At 54.4% G+C, this 17,091-nt stretch overlaps 2 protein-coding genes across 6 annotated transcripts in view; one reads left to right on the forward strand and one right to left on the reverse strand.

Moving 5' to 3' along the window:
- Positions 1–4,050, forward strand: part of HSPA12B (heat shock protein family A (Hsp70) member 12B) — a 45,293-nt gene extending 41,243 nt beyond the window's left edge. For all 3 annotated transcript variants that reach the window (XM_053254161.1, XM_053254162.1, XM_053254163.1), the window contains exon 13: positions 402–4,050. In XM_053254161.1, the coding sequence (XP_053110136.1) occupies positions 402–1,045 (644 nt within the window). In that variant the 3' untranslated portion in view covers positions 1,046–4,050. The remainder of the gene's footprint in view (positions 1–401) is intronic.
- A 3,211-nt stretch (positions 4,051–7,261) lies between these two features.
- ADISSP (adipose secreted signaling protein) overlaps positions 7,262–17,091 on the reverse strand; it is a 93,656-nt gene continuing 83,826 nt past the window's right edge. For all 3 annotated transcript variants that reach the window (XM_053254166.1, XM_053254167.1, XM_053254165.1), the window contains 2 exons: positions 13,690–13,812; positions 7,262–10,239 (listed from right to left, as the gene is read on the reverse strand). In XM_053254166.1, the coding sequence (XP_053110141.1) occupies positions 10,139–10,239; positions 13,690–13,812 (224 nt within the window). In that variant the 3' untranslated portion in view covers positions 7,262–10,138. The remainder of the gene's footprint in view (positions 10,240–13,689; positions 13,813–17,091) is intronic.

Genomic DNA, 17,091 nt, shown 5'->3' on the forward strand with positions numbered 1-17,091 from the left:
TCCTTTTTAGGCTGTGAGCCTTTGGGGGACAGGGGTCCATCTTATTCATTTATTATTTCTCTGTGTAAACCACCCTGAGCCATTTTTGGAAGGGCGGTTTAGAAATCGAATAAATATTTATAATAAAGAATAAGTGCACACCCTTAGCTGTGAGAGGCTGGGCATGGCTTCCGTGGAGGAGGAGGCGCTCAGAGCTTTCCCCTCAGGCTCACTAGCCAGCCTGCACATCACCACCACTAGGGGAAGGGGGCAGGCCAAGCTGAAGTGCTGGCAGGAGGGCCAGGGCTGCTGTTGGCCACGGGCCTCATGAGCGGGCCACCCATGGCTCTGCTGCATACAAGCCGTGTGCTCTAACTCTGAGCTAAGGCTCGTCTCTCCTTCACAAATCTGTCCCTTTTTAGATGACCTCATGCGGAAACCGGAAGTCAAAGGCATCAAGTTCCTCTTCCTGGTGGGAGGGTTTGCCGAGTCGGCCATGCTGCAGCACGCCGTCCAGTCCGCTTTCAGCTGCGCTTGCCGTGTCATCATCCCGCAGGACGTGGGGCTGACCATCCTCAAAGGGGCCGTGCTCTTTGGCCTGGACCCCACCATCGTCCGAGTGAGGCGCTCGCCCCTGACCTACGGCGTGGGGGTGCTGAACAAGTTCGTGGAGGGGAAGCACCCCAAGGAGAAGCTGCTGGTCAAAGAGGGGAAGAATTGGTGCACGGACATTTTCGAGAAGTTTGTCTCCGTGGACCAGTCTGTGGCCTTGGGCGAGGTGGTGCAGAGGAGCTACTGCCCAGCCCGGGCGGGGCAACGCAAGATCATCATCAACATCTACTGCTGCACCACAGATGATGTGGTCTACATCACCGATCCAGGAGTGAGGAAATGCGGCACCATCAGCCTGGACTTGGATGAGCTGGATGCGTCCAACTCTCCCAAGAGGAGCCGGCGCGAGATACGGGCCAGTATGCAGTTTGGCGACACAGAGATCAAGGTGACGGCCATGGATGTCAGGACGTCAAAGGTTGTGCGGGCCTCCATTGACTTCCTGTCCAACTGAAGCTCCAGAATGAGACCGTGGGGGTGAGGGAGGATCCAGAGATGCCTGGCCTCACCACCTCTTCACAAAAAGCATCGCAGCCCCTTCCTCAGTGAGCATGTCCTGTGCTCATGTGACTGTTGCAATTAGCACAGAAAGTCAATCACAGACCAGCTTCCAGAGGCAAGTCTTTATGGCACGAACCCACCCACGGGAGCCAAGCTAGAAGAGCCCTTGAACTGAGCTGGTTGTATGTCTTGGACCAGAGTCAAAGTTCAGCCTTTCAGGACTCTCAAAAAGAGCAGGATACCAGGACATTGGCCTGCCAACTTAACGCCAACTGCTCCAAGGAACTACATTTCCCAGCTGCTCCAACTTGCCCAGACAAGTTTTCTCCAGCTTCACTTTGTTTTCGGGAGTTGCCAGTTTTCTTTAGGTTCTGGAGTGACAAATGTGTGAGTTGTGAGGGGATGTTTTGATGAGATGTTTCACAATGCAGCCACCCTGTTGCTCAAGAGATCTTTTGACTAGAGTGGAGTCTAGTTGTTGCCTGTATTTAAGGATGCTGAAAGATCCCGATGGGAAAACATCCATCACTTTTTAAATGTAAAAATTGCATGGAGAGAAGTGTCCGCAACAGTAAATATGCTGTTTTCACATGACATTATTCTTGAGGGAGTATTGTTAGAGCTGCAAAAATAAGCCACAACTGGATTGAGGAGCTGCAAGACATTTAAGTCATGTGCATGTGTGATGTGCAACAACTAATTGGATCTGCTGGGAGAGACTCTCTGCTTTTGAACAGAGGACATGATGTGCTAAAAGCAGTGGGCGAGATGCAGCTGCTGCACAAGAGTGGGCTGGATTTTGCAGGAGAAGAGCAAACGGCCTGAGAGGTGGTCACTTTCTCTTCAGAAGGACTGTCCCTGCAAAGGAACACCTACACCCCTGAGTACTGGTGGCTTCCATTATTGCTCCCAAAAGCCATTTCCAAGGACGAAAAGTGGTCTCTTTCTAAAGTTCTACTTGTGAGTCAGTGCTCCTGTGGGTGCTGTTCCTCTTTGTGTTTATGCACATCAAGGAACAAGACGGGAGCGTTTTGGGCCACGGAGTGGGGATCTCGAGAGTGCTTGCCCCACCGGCTTCTGCCAGTCAGAACTAGGCTAGTGTGTGCACACTCAGTGCAGAGGCAAGACTGAGTCTGGATCCTGCAAGCAGCAGGATGCTAATATAGGCTCCGAGCCAGAGAGACGGGGGCGGAAAAAGAGGGCCAGGCCTGGAAACCACCACTGCAGGCATCCTGTGGCTGATCAGGCCATCTTGGTTGGCCATAACCTCGGCTGTGCGTCTGCAGGTTATCTGTAAGCATACAATGCAGGCCACAAGCTATCCCACAGTGCCTTGCCCCATAATAGACAGACACGGGGAATCCTAACACAGAAGGGCTGGAGTCTGCAGCAGTTGGGCACAGGACCATCTCACGCCCGGTTTCCTTGGACTGCATCCTACACGCCGGATCAGGCCCTTTCCAACAGAGCGGGACCTCAGGACAAGGGGGTCAAGAGAGCTTCCAATCCAGTCTTGTACTAGACTAGGGTGTGGTTTTAGCCCTGTTAGCCCCCCCCCCATCGTTCAGGCATGGCTGGGGGGTGGGTGCTGGAGACTGAACTGAAGAAATTAAGGCTCTGATGAGGGAAGAGTGGGGGCCCCGTCTGGGTCAGGTGGGGGGAGCATCCCCCCTGTCGGCTGCAGGTTGCCCATAAGCGCCCATACGTTGCCCCCAAGGGCTACCCTTTGGTGGGCAGCAAAAATGGGAGCAGTTTGATAATTTGGGGGTTGGGGAGGACAAATGTGGGGGCAGCCAGTGGAAATTATCTGTGTGTGGGGGGGGGGCTACCCCTGGCAGCCTCCCCTCCCCTGGCACCAGGACAGCACGACGTCACATTGTGCCATTTGATAAGGATTGTACAGGTTGTGGGGGTTACAAAAACAAATACAAAAAGGTAAGCTGTGGGTTTTAGTCCCCCACTGTTGCCCTTGCAAATTTCAGCTGCACAAGGAGAGAACAGCTGGTGGTAGCAAGCCTGACTTGTCCCCTTAGCTAAGCAGGGTCCACCCTGGTTGCATTTGAATGGGAGACTAGAAGTGTGAGCACTGCAAAATCTTCCCCTCAGGGGATGGAGCCGCTCTGGGAAGAGCAGAAGGTTTCAAGTTCCCTCCCTGGCAGCATCTCCAAGATAGAGCTGAGAGAGATTCCTGCCTGCAACCCTGGAGAAGCCAGTCTGTGAAGACAATACTGAGCGAGATGCTCCCATGTTCTGACTCAGTATATGGCAGCTTCCTATGTTGGTCAGTAGAGGACTCTCAGCAGAGTCCTACAATTGTGGCACTTGTGCTGCTGCGTCCGTTTTGTACACCAGATGGCGCTGCTCCCTATAGCTCAGAATGGATATGGATTTGGGCAATATTAGGTTAGTCCCACCTGCAGCCGCCAAGATCTGTTTTAACAGTGGAGAATTCCCGTCCAGGGCAATTCAGCCAACTCAGCAGTGGAGGGGAGGTAGTTACTGCTGCCCTATTAGCATCTTCCAAAACTGGGATTCTCACCCTTGTGGCCCCCCCCAATGATGTTGGACTAAAAGTCCCAACATCTCCAGTGACTAAAGTTCCTTGCAGCTGAAGATGACAGGAGTTGTCCGTCCCCTCAATGAAACAGCAACACTTTCCATGCATTAGCGTGTCCAAAACTGATCCTGACTAGTCCAGCCTCCTGTTTCCCACAGGGCCCCAGCAGATGCCCCTGGGAGGCCCACAAGCGGGAGATGAAGGCATGCCCCCTCCCCTGCAATTCGGAGGCCTCCCCTCTGAACATGGGAGGTAGCTTACAGCCATCAAGACTACAACTCCCATCATCCCTTGCACCCGAGAGGCCTTCGCAGCTTCTTAGCCATGTATATATAACTTTTTGGAAACCCTCCAATTTGTTTTTTTTTCTGTATTGTGCATAAATCCCTTGACTCCCTGAACGGAAGCAGAGTGTGTGGACGTTTCCTAACATGGCTTAGTCAAGAAGAGCAATACGTGATGGGCTAAAAAGTCATGCTGGAGAGACAGGGGGTGCCCCATTCAGTCATCAGCGAAAAGAAGTCCAAGAAGGCAAAGCTGGACGAGGCTCTGGGGCCACACACACCCACACACAAAACCCGGAGCAGATTGGCCATTTGTCCACACAGGCAAGAAAACCAAGGTGTGTGTTTTGCTCATAGCAGAAGCAGTTCTAAGAGAGAGCTCCAGGCTCTGCAGCAGGATGCAAGTGCCACGTGGTGGGGACAGAGAGCTGGGCAGGGCGCTTACCTTCCACCAGGCACCCACAGGCCGGCCTGCTGGCCTCAGCTGCTGGGACCCCGACTCTCTCCTTCAGGGCAGTCCTCTGCAAGTTGACTCAGAAGGCCCAAGACATCCAGTGGGACTTACACCCAGATAAGCCGTGTAGGGTTATTTAACAAGGTTTGCAGCTTCCGTCCCCACCTTTGCAATTGCACCTCTGCACGAGATCAGGGACTGTCACCCGCTGCCTGGGTGGGGTGGGAGGGGTGTGTGACCTGGACGGTTACACTCAACTGAGGAAGCAGAGAAGCCCAGCCAAATTCTGGGTTACGGCCCTTATTTCACACAAGTATACCCCCTCAGGTGCTGGCAGAACCTCTTTCTGACAGAGCTGCCTTGAGGGGGCAGCAGAGGAACGCCGACCCTTTGCCCCCCATCCCAGGAGTGTTTCTACCAAGACCCATGGAGCTCGTAAGACAGGCCCAAGGAAGCCCATCTAGTCCAGCATCCTGTTTCCTACAGTGGCCCACCAGATGCCTCTGAGAAGCCCACAGGCAAGACCTAAGGGCCTGCCCTCTCTCCTACTGCTGTTACTCCCCTGCAACTGGTACTCAGAGGCATCCTGCCTTTGAGGCTGGAGGGGGGGCCTATAGCCCTCCAACTCGTAGCCATTGATAGACCTCTCCTCCAGGAAGTTATTCAAGTCCCTCTTAAAGCCATCCAGGTTGTTGGCCGTCACCACATCTTGTGGCAGAGAATTCCACAAGTTGATTATGTGTTATGTGAAGAAGTTCTTCCGTTGGTTGGTCCTAGATTTCTTGGCCATCAATTTCATGGGATGACCCCTGGTTTTAGTGTGATGGGAAAGGGAGAAGAATTTCTCTCTATCCACTTTCTCTACACCATGCATGATTTTATAGATCTCTATCATGTCTCCCCACAGTGTCTTTTTTTCGAAACTAAACAGCCCCAGGTGTTGTAGCCTTGCCTCATGAGTAAGGTGCTCCAGGCCCCTGATCATCTTGGTTGCCCTCTTCTGCACCTTTTCCAGTTCTACAATGTCCTTTTATAGATGTGACCAGAATTGTACGCAGAACTCGAGGTGTGGCCGCACCATTGTTTTGTATAAGGGTATTATGATATTAGCCGTTGTATTTTCAGTCCCCTTCCTAAGGATTCCAAGCATGGAATTGGCCTTTTTCACAGCTGCTGCACACTGAGTTGATACTTTCAAGGAGCTGCCCACCACAACCCCAAGATCTTTCTTCCGGTCAGTCACCAACAGCTCAGACCTCATCAGCATACATGTGAAATTGGGTGGGTATTTTTGCTCCAATATGCCTCACATTGATCCGCATTTGCCATTTTGTCGCCCACTCCCCCATTTTGGAGAGGTCCCTTTGGAGCTCCTCACAATCTGCTTGGGGTTTCACTTCCCTAAATAGTTTAGTGTCATTTGCAAATTGGGCCACTTTGCTGCTTACCCCAACTTCTGGGGGTAAGCAGTTCTGGGAGCCTCACTTCTTACTCCCCTCCATTGGGAAAAATGTCCATTTATCCCTACCCTCTGTTTCCTGTCCTTCAACCAGTTACCAATCCACACATGAACCTGTCCTCTTATCCCATGACGGCTAAGTTGACTCAAGAGCCTTTGACAGACTCAAGAGCCTTTGACTCTGTCAAAAACTTTTTGGAAGTCCAGGTATACTAGGTCAACGGGATCACCTTTATCCACATGCCTGTTGACACTCTCAAAGAACTCCAGAAGGTTAGTGAGGCAAGAATTGCCCTTGCAGAAGCCATGCTGGTTCTCCTTCAACAAGGCCTTTTCTTCTATATGTTAGAACAGTTTTGTCCTTAAGTATGCTTTCCATAAATTTACCTGGCACGAAAGTTAAGCTGACTGGCCTGTAATTTTCCAGAGGGAGAAAATGCAAAATGCAATACAAAGCCATTTTAAAACTCTCTTAAAATCAGTTTAAAAATCAAATGTTACAAATTTAAATTTAAAAGGCTCAAGTGAGCAAAAAGTGTCTAAAAGAACAAAGTGATGGAACCAGGTGAATGTCACTGGGGAGGCTATTCCCTAAATGGGGTGCAACCACTGAAAAGGCCCTCTCCCTGGTAGCCACCAGCTTCACCTCGCTTGTCAGGGGCACTCAGAGGAGGGCTTCTGAAGTTCATAAGGTCCAGGTTGGGACATATGGGGCAAGGTGCTCTCCCAGGTAGCCCGGGCCCAAGCCATTTAGGGCTTTAAAGGTTTAAAGCACTTTTAGTTGGGGCCGGTAGTGGACTGGGAGCCCAAGCAGCAGATGAAACACTGGCTCCGTATGCTCAAAACATCCAGTCCCAGTTAATAATCTTGCAGGCCTATTTTGTCCCAGCTGCAGTTTCCAGACCCTTTCCAAAGGCAGCCCCACACACAATACACTGCAGTAATCTAAGCGAGAGGTGACCAGAGCAGGAGTCACTGGGGCCAAGCTCTCTCTCTCTCTCTCCAGGGAAGGTCGCAGTTGGCGTATCGGCTGAAGCGGATAAAAAGTGCTCCGAGCCGCAGAGGCTACTTGAGGAGCCTCTAGACACAGAGCTGGTTCGATGAGCACCCCCAGCCTGCGAACCGGGTCCTTCCGGGGGAGATGGATGTGCAGCCCCATCTAGGACAGGCTGGACGTCATTCACCCGGGCAGAGGAACCACCGACCAGCAGTGCTTCACTCTTGCCTGGATTGTGGCCGTCTTTTCTGGCAAAGCTGCCTCTCTCCCTCACCAAAGGAGTCGCCTTTCTCCCGAGTGAAAAACTTGGGGAAGGACGCGTAAGCAGCAACCTCTCGCGGATCGGGCTGCATAATACAGACCACTGCAGAAGAGGAGGAGGAGGGAAGGGGGGAAAAGAGGAGAGGACAGTGGAGGGTCCCTTTTTTCCAACGGAAATTTATTGTTTTCCTCTATAGAATCTGTACCTTTATAAACGCAGCACACCCACACACAGATCTCTCTCTCTATAGATATAGATATGTATTTATACATAGGCACATAAAAACCCATTGGCTTCTTCCGTAACTATATTACATTCCTGGTCCGTGTACCGTGTGTCTGAAACAGAGAGAGAGAGAGAGAGAGAGAGTGCAAGAGAGAGAACAGAGACACGACATTACGGAGTCAGGGCAGGAGGGGCGGGGAGAGCGAGAGAGGAACCATGCCTGGGGGAAACCTCGGGGCTCCGGTCTGCGGACATCCCTCCCTGCCACCAGCAAGCAATGGCTGGGCCAGGAGAGACTCATCCTAGGGAGCTGGAGGGTGGGGTGGGGGGCAAAGGAGGCAGCTGGGGTGGCTCCCGTTTCTCCCGCCCTGCCCAAGAGCTGCCCTGCCTGCAGGCTGGCTGTTCATCAGGTCAGCTCTACCTGACGGATGGCCAGCCCGCAAGTGGTAGCACGGCTCTTGGGCAGAGAAAGAGAGAGAGGAGCCACTGAGCTGTTCCTGCCGGGGCACCCCCCCCCCCCCGGCGGCTCATTTGAACGGCCGCTGCTGGACTGGACGAGCGAGTCTCCACGGCAGGGGGGGGTCTGTAATCGGACTGGCACCGGCAGCCGTGGTCGGATTCAGCCACCACTGAATTGCAGCAGCAGCAGCAGCCCGGAGCCTGACACCCCCGTTGCCCCTCCTGGTGCAGCTTCACCTTGAACATGTCCCCAAAGTGTTTGAAGGGACGGAGAAGGAGGCTGCACCCCAGGGGGCACATGGCGGCGGTGGTGCTGCAGAAACACTGGGGTTGGGTGGGGTGATGGGAGACCCAGGGCCCATTTCCAGCAACAGCTGCGTCACTCTGAACTCAGGCCTAGTCTCAGGGGTGGCTTGTCCTAATGAGCGGGGGGGGGGGGGGGATTGCCAAAGGAGACCCGGCTGCCTCCCCTTCCCAGAAGTCTGTTGGCTCCTCTCTCTCCTGCCCCACCCCAGCATTCATGAGAGCCATGCTGCCTGCAGGCTGGCCATTCATCAGGTAGAGCTGCGTGGTTAGCCTGCAGACAGCGCAGCTCCAGGTAGGGCAGGATGGGAGAGAGAAGATCAAGCAAGATGTGCCTCCTCCGGCAGCCTCCTGCCAGCTCCTTCAGACAAGGCTCTCCTGCCTAGGAGGCAGGCATGCAGAAGAATTCGGTAGCAGAAAGGGCAGCCCTTCCCCTTCAGGCTGGGGGTGACATTTCCGGAGGTTCCCACTTCTAAAACAACTCCTTGCAAGTTCAAAAAACAAGCCCAAACTTAGCAGGTCAGAGAGAAAGGCCTCGTTTGCCTTCTCCCCGCCTGTGCTAACTTTCTATTGGCAGGGAATGTTCTACACAGAGGATCATGCAAAACTGCAGCCCCCGACATAGCCCAAGCCCAAATTTCCAGCAAATCCATGGCAGAAATAAGCCAACCAAGCATTTCATGCTGCATGTTAAAAATCGAGAGGAACTTTAAAAAATATTTTTTTTCCGTGAACAAAACTGAAGAAGCATCCAGAGAAAGCAAGAAACAACACACATTTCCTAAGCAGAACACATTTCAAGACACTGTTATGGCTTGCTACAAGAGATCCCTGGCAGATCTCTGGAAAGGCAGTGGAGGCCCGCCTCTTCAAGGGAACCCCTCCCAGCTCACGGGACGCGGGGCCACCCTGCACAACCACTTGGCCACCGACTGCTCCCCTGCTCTGGTCTGAACCATCTTGATGGCAAAAGGGGGTCCTCCCATTTGCTCAGCCGAAGCGACACTCTTTACGCCATCAAACCTTTCTGGCTGGACAGACAACGGGATGGGCGTGAAGAGCTTAAGATAATCTGTTTGCCCTGAGTGTGGTTCAGTTCCAACCAGGATGGGAGAGAAAAGCACTCGGCCACAGACGGAACTGATCTCCAGTACCTGACACAGCTACAGGCTACGGGCTAGAACTAATCCCAGTCCCTCACCGACAGTAACACCATGAAAACATTGTTTTCTGATAACCGCTTGTGTATATGGTTTGGATCCATACACGGCTCCCTTCCTCTGATCAGCCTTTTAGCGCTAAGCGAGAGTCACCGGCACGGACGGTTCTGAACAGCTGTTTAATATTCAAGGCTGATCAGAGATCTATCAGCCAGAGCCGTGTCATTTCCTCCAACCAGCTCTTCAGTGCTGAACAGCCGATCCATCCACTCTCCCAGCACACGAGGCTGCTAAACAGCTCTGTTACGGCAAACTGTCTATTTTTCTTAAGTGCCAAACACCCAGAAAGGAAGCAAAGGCAAAGACGCTCAGGGGGGAGTCGTCTATCTTTTTTAAAGAGCAGCTGCAGAAACTTCAGACAGGCTTGCAGACAACAGAACTATGCTAAACCAGAACAAAATGCAACCAAACCCAAGGAACGCTGCCCTCATATGCCACACGCTTGCAAAATCACGCACACAATTCATGTACAAAAACTGCACACCCATCGGATGCAGTTGTAAGGCTGAAGAGATTATGGGAAGCCTGTTCTTGCCTTGCCCGTCAGCGTGAAGCCAGGGTGGCCCTTCTGAGCCAGTGGGCTCCAGTCTGTGGTTCTGGATGCATGTCGTGGGGGGGGGAGGGGGAGGGGATAAGCACGGCACCCCAAATCCACAAGACAAGCTCCATTGGGTCAGCACAAACACAAGAGCACTCTGCATCGGGCAGCCAGTGAACAGCTGAGGTGGTGGTTCTTCTTTTTAATTTCAAGCTTAACTGGAAAATAGATATTTATAGAAAACCCTAGAAAGACGACTGGGTTTGCAGAGGAGGTTGGGCATCTGGACTAGTCGAATCCTTGCCATTCGCTTTGCTCCGAGTCGTACTCCAGTTCGGCACCGATGCATTTCACGCCGTCCAACAGCATCGGCGTACCGTGGTGGCGGTCTGCAAGGCAAGAGAGATATTGGATGGGAACAGGCACCCAAAGTCCCATTTCTAATAGATGGGGCCATCATTCATTGACCACGTATTGAGTGCTTTGTATGCAGAAGCACCAGGTTCAGTCCCTAGCAGCATCTCCCAGAGCAACAGGAGGCACCAGTCAGGGGACGGAAGGTGTGCCCAGGAATTTGTAGCAGAGCCGCTGCGGCAGCGTGGCAGAGAGCAAACGCCCCTCGTTTCAGACGAGGAAGAGCTGGAACACACACACATACATGTATGTGCACACTCTCTCTCCCGCCTCCCTCCAGCTTTTCTATATGTGAAATGTATATTCAATATTCTAAAAAGTTTGGAAGGTGCTGTTATAGCCAAAGGTAATCCAATGAGAAAACACTGGGGTCTGGTTCCTGGCTCTTCTGGGTGCTCCAGCAACTTCGCCCACTCGGCTCCATCCATTTCCCCCCCTGCTGAGTGGCAGACGGGATGGGAGGGGCTGTTTGGATCAGCACTGAGCAATACTGCTACTACTACTACTACTACTATTTATCTGCTGCTCTTCAACCAAAGTTCTCAAAGCGGTTTACATAGAAAAATAAACGACACATAAATAGGATGCGCCCCCCCCCCACCCCAAAGGGCTCACAATCTCAAAAGAAACCTAAGGTAGATCCCAGCAACAGCCATTGGAGGGATGCCCTGCTGGGGCTGGAGAGGGCCGGCTGAGAACCACCACTTTTAAAAGGCATCTCTTTGCTCAGCTAGCAATAGGATTGAAGATGCCTCCTAGTCTCACATGTTATTTGCAGGGAAGCAGAGGAGGTGCCTTTGTGGCCTTATGACATTTCGCAAGTTTGCCTGCCTACTGCAGATTCCAGGGTACGTATCGGATTTATTAACAAGCGTTTCCCATACAGGAACCTGAACAAATGGCAGGGCAGGGGCGAAACGGTCAAAACGGTGCCGGCAGCTTGCTCATCGGCTCTCGCACCGCCTTGCCAGGCCGCTGCCACCGCGGCCCCCTTGCAGGTCTGCCCCGCCTGCTTGCTCCCTCGTCTACTGCACGGCCAGTCGGCTGCTGGTGCTGCTGCTGCTGCTGGCGGGGAGATCAAACTCTGCCTCGTGGCACACTGGGGTTCAACTGCACAAGGCCTCCTGGCCTGGGCGCTGCCTGTGCACCAACTTCAGTCTCCCCCAGAACAGGGGACTCTGCCTCCCACCCATCTGGAAGCCACTGGCTCGGGACCGTAGCTCTTCTGCCCTTCTTCCTCCTGACACACCACCTTCCCTCTTCCGGCGGGAGCCTCCTGCTCCTCTGCCCTGGCACAAACACGCACTGACCCGGCTCCTACTCCTGCTGCCTAGGACCAACTCCTGCCTTGCACCTGGTTCTGCACCTTTTCTAATTGCCGATCAAGATGAGACGCTTTTGCCTCGGAGATCCGAATTTTTCAGACATGATGCGTTAAGGGAGCAACAGAATCCCTGGTCATTTCAGGTCAACAGGGTGGGAGACACAGGAGAGTGACCGTCCTCACAATGGTCACCAGGGTCGGCCCTCACGTTCTGGAGCCATGCAGGCTCCCAACTGGCCATGGGGAGAATCCTACCAGCAAGGCGGGGGAAACGCTCATTACGAGCTGGGGAGAGAGCTGGGTGGTGGCGGCGGCAGCAGAAAGTGCAGGACCTGTACCCATCTCCAGAGCGAGGGTGAAGGGAACGCACACGCACACACACACACACCATGCCTCCTACCTCCGTCCCAGCTCACAGAGGAGCATTTCCCCCTCTTCCTACTTTGCACGTCCAAGTCTCATGCTGGCCAATCGGGAGCAAGCAGGGCTCTGAGACCCAGGCGGGCCTGTGCTCCTACCCTGAAGGGGATCTCGTGAGAACAGCCCCAGAAGCTATTAGCAGCAGAAACGCTGCTGGGAGGCTCATCACCACCAATGGAAGCCATATCGTATTGCGTGCCTTTTCAATGGCCTATCAGACCGGTACCTTGCAGCCCAGCCACTCTCTGAAATTTGGCCAGTTCGATGCCTTACACAAGTCGGACAAGACGGCCGCGTTTTATGATGCAGTTATTGAGACATCGCAAGACAAGGTGGGTCTCTACTGAAATCCATGTGACGGGAATGCTGCTTCTAATTTGTTTACGCACAGACCAACCGCTGCGTGTGTCTGGGGATGCAGACGCAGCCAAAAAGCCCTGCCTGCCTTCCTCACTGCAGATGGTGACCATTCCTCACGCTTCGTGGTACGGCTCACGGACTCTGGCAAGCCAAGGCGCGCGATGGAGAAAGGAAAGCGAACGGGAGAGCCCCAGCCCGCCCTGGCCACTGCAAGTCAGTCAGCAAGAAGGGAAACACCCTGAGCCATTTTTGGAAGGGCGGTATAGAAATCGAATGGATGGGTGGATGGATTTGGGGGGGGCGGCGGCTGGACTGCTGCTCCTCATGCCCCCACCCCCTGGCACCCTCCCCCAGGAAGATGTATTGAAGGATTTTTGGCGCCCGCCAACCCCCGAGCAGCCAATCTGCTCTATCATTCCCCTTGATTGTATTACTGCAATGCCTTGTGCCGTGTTGCTGCAAATGAAAACCGTGCCTTGGCCCTCCTTTCCCTGCTATCGAGCCTGTCATCTCCTGAGTGCAGGGGAGGCCGGGCGGCGTAGAGAGCACTTATCTCTGCTGCCTGGAGACCCATCCGTCGCCTCCCCCCCACTTTCACATGCACATCCAGAAAGTCTAATTTCCTGGGCTTTGGAGATCCTTAACAGAAGCAGGAAATGAATGCAGGGAGCGACAGGCCCTGGCCGAGAAGGCAAGGGCGTGAGCCAGGGTGTCTCCGGCATTTCTTGTGCGAGTCCCTTTCGGAGAGAGGCGCGGCATGTGCACAAAACCCACAGGGGAGCAGAGGCCAGCTCACCGACTCCAGGGGCCTGGGCCAGCAATGTATTCTGGTGTCCGGCCTTGCTGGGGGCTCAGGGCCCTTAGAAGGGCTCCCTGCCGGGCCAAAACCACCTCTGTGCCCGCAGCCTTGTGGGGTAAAGTGACTCCCTGGGGGCGAATAGAGGGCAGTCTGCAGTGGACCCCCTAAAATCGGGGGCTGGCCCTGGGGGGCTCACAATGCCCCACACCATCTACGAGGGTGCCCCAGGTGGAGCCTCACAAGGCCACGGAGGATGCTGACATGCACCTTTCCGTTTGCGTGCGACCCAGAAAGTGTGTACTCCAGGACCGCTGGGGGTGGGGTCGGGGGCCATTCTCGGATCACACCAGGCGTCTGCGTGAGCAAGCAGAGCCCACGCGGGAGCTGCATGTATGGAAGGGGGGCTGGGAAGGGGAAGGGGGCAGCTCTGAGGAGAGGGGCTGTCGATCCCGAGTGGGCCTCTGTGAGGCACTGGAGGGAGCTCCCGGCCCCTGCAACGCAGGCGTCAGGAGGGAGACTCACCCATCACCCTGGCCTGCACGACCACCTTGACGGAGGCTTTGTCGTTGGTCTCGCTGCACAGCACCATCTCCTCTCGGAGGACCCCCTCCTTGTGGGCCGTGTACTCGCATTTGACGCTGTAACCTGCAACCCAGGAAGGAGAGACGGTGAGGCCGGAGAACCAGCCCAGCCCCGTGCAGAGAGCAGAGCTGGCCGGCTGGAGACGGGCGACAGGCAGAGGTGCCTACAGATGAAGCGCTTTCCCTCTGAATTAGGGCTCATGGTCGATCTAGCTCAGGACTGCCTACACTGGCTGGCAGCAGCAGCAGATCTCCAGGGCCTCCAGCAGGGCAGAGATGCTGCCAGGGACAGCCCGGGACCTGCCTCTGAGCGGCAGCCTCTTTCTTCCCTGGAAAGAGGAATAAACTAAGCTACAGAACTCAAAGCCGTGCCATTCGCCAGCCTAGAAGGGCTAGGGGCATACATGGAGAAAGGAGTTCTTGGGGGCCACTAGCCGTGTTAACCAGAAGCATTGCCTTCCCCTTCAGAAACAGCAAGCCTCCGAAGGCTGCAGCCCCACCAGGCCTTGGGGACATCCTCCTCCTCAGCTTCGCCCCAAGACTGGGGAAGTCTCCACACACCTGTTCGTCAAAGCACTTATCGGCCTCTTTCTCTGAGCACAACCCAGCAGACATGCTCCTGGGTAAGCCCCACTGAAAGGAACAGGGACTGTGCGAGCGCGGAGATCTCCTCCTGCAGACGCTTCGCCCTCTTCAGATGTTTGGGAAGGGGGGACACCCTACCCAGAGAGAGGGGGGCTGGCCATGCAGCAGCCAGGCCCACCCCCTGCACTGATCTGCTCATCAGCGATGCCCCCTGATGATCTCAGCATTCAGGTAGGTCCGCCCTGAACCCAGGGACGCTTCCCCTGCAGAACCTCCAACCCTGGGATACCCACGATTCCGGATCACATTGCAGGAGATCCTAACCCTGGTTCCCAGATGTTGTTGGGCTGCAACTCCCACGACCGGGCACTGTGGCCTAGCAACGTCTGGGGAGCCAGGCTTGGGACCCCCTGCCATTTAGGTAGGGTCCCTGGTGTGGGTGCTGCCCTCCTCAGAGAAGCTGCTGGACTCTGGGACCGCAGAGGCACATGGCTAAGAGGCACATCTGGGCGGGAGGCAGAGCTTGCTGGCGGGCTCTCATCCCCCCCCCCCATCTCTACTTGTGTACAGCACACTCTGTTTTAGAGCTTTTGACACGTAATGAAAATAATGTGCGATGCCTCTCCAGGGACTTCCCGTGCATGATGCAGCATTTTCAGACTCTTTATCAAGGAGTGGAAACCGAGGAAGGTTTTAGGGGGGCTCTATACGGTATATTTTCCCCGAAACTAGGATACTCTGCATGAACACACAGTCCACAGAGAGAAAAGAATGCCTGGAGCCGTCCTCAGGGTTCTAAATACCATCAAAACACAGAACCGGAGGAGGAAGGGTGGCTCCATTTCTGACACCTGGAAATGTAAGCATTGGAAGCCAGCCAAGGTACTCCTCTCAAGTAGGCTGAAAACATGTGTGTGATGATGGCCAAGAGGCAAGCAGCAAGCCCCCAGCCTGTCCAGAGAGGGGGAGTGAGGACAACAGGCTTTGCCAAGTGGGCTCAGCTGGATTTCACCTGGCAGCTGAAGTCAGACAGGAGTGCCCATCCTTGGCTCCTGAGATGATGCTGGACTACAATGCATTGTGGGATGGTGGGAGTTGGTCCAACATCACAGGAACAGAGGAAGCTGCCATATACGGAGTCAGACCCTTGGCCCATCTCGCTCAGAACTGTCTACCCAGACTGGCAACAGCTTCTCCACCACAAGATGTGGTGACAGCCAACAACTTGGATAGCTTTAATTGAGGAGGTCTATCAACAGCTACTATTCTGAGGACTATAGGCCACCTCCAGCCTCAAAGGCAGGATGCCTCTGAGTACCGGTTGCAGGGGAGTAACAGCAGTAGGAGAGAGAGGTTCACATTCCTCCTCCTCCTCCTCCTCCTCCACCAGAAGGAGCACCCCCTAGAACAGGCCTGCACAACTCCAGCCCTCCGGATGTCTTGGGACTACAACTCCCACAATCCCCAGCCACCAGGTCATCTGACCCCGGGTCATCCCAGATGAGCCTGAATGGGGACTGGCTCCAGCCTGGTTTAATGCCTGACTCCCTGCCCCTGGTTCTCCCCGCCCCCAGACACACATCTCTGCGCACAAGTCCTCTCCTGGCCTCAAAGACTGTGAGCTTCTCCCCGCGCATCTGCCCAGAACCTCCTCGCCCCTCGGTTCTGTCTCTTCTGCCATTTCTGATATGCAGCAGACTGGCGGCAGCTTCTCTAAGGGTGCAGGCAGGGATCTCTCTCAGCCCTATCTTGGAGATGCTGCCAGGGAGGGAACTTGGAACCTTCTGATGCTCTTCCCAGAGCGGCTCCATCCCCGGAGGGGAATATCTTGCAGTGCTCACACTTCCAGTCTCCCATTCAAATGCAACCAGGACAGACCCTGCTTAGCTTAGGGGACAAGTCACGCTTGCTACCACCAGACCAGCTCTCCTCCCCAAAAGAACCTTAAAGTTTGCAAGTACAGGACTGCCAATCAGGAGCATGCCTGGCTCCCCTACCTAGGCTGGGCACGGCTCCGACCCTGCTGGCAGTTGTGTGAACCCTGGTGTGTGCTGCATCCGTCCTTCAAGCACTTTGTCACTGGGTTCCCTGACCCTTCATTCCACTGTCTCCTCCATAGCCCCCCATCTAGCCCACAAAACTACTACTGTCCTGGGACTGAATTGGGTTTTAATCCCAGCCAAAATGACAACTGGCCCTTCCCTCACAGTCAGCAAAACAGAACCAGGGCACTGAAATGAAACAAGTGCAGGTGCACTAAATCAGGTCTGCACAGCACAAGCTAAGAGGGCCTGGCTGAGTCCCTAAAAGGAATCCAGATGTGTGTTGCTGTTGTTGCTTTTAATACCCCAGCAGCCCTGCTAGAGCTTGGCTCCACACCAAGGCCCAGGGACACAGGAGCTGACAAGGTAGTCTTCGGCCTTCACAGCAAGGCAACAGTGCAGGGGGTGATGTGAGCTGAAGTGCAACAGCATCTGGGGACCCACATTTGAGAAACCCTGGAGTGACAGAAGGGTCTTCTCTATGCAGTGCTGGTTTCCTTCCTGGAAGTACTTGGGTCTGATGCAGCCGCGAGCAGCAGATTTATTGGATGTTTCTCGACAAGGATAGGAAGAGAATCGCAGCATCAGTGGGTAGAAAGCTTTTATTCAAGCACTACGGGTACATCTGGCCAAACAGATGGCGGGGAAGGAGAGGAATTGGCCGGCAGCGAGGGAGACCGTCTGGAGGAGAATGGAGCGCTCAACTCCCGAGGGAG

The sequence above is a fragment of the Hemicordylus capensis genome, chromosome 5 (genome assembly GCF_027244095.1).
Source record: "Hemicordylus capensis ecotype Gifberg chromosome 5, rHemCap1.1.pri, whole genome shotgun sequence".
In the NCBI taxonomy this organism is placed as follows: Eukaryota; Metazoa; Chordata; class Lepidosauria; order Squamata; family Cordylidae; genus Hemicordylus; species Hemicordylus capensis.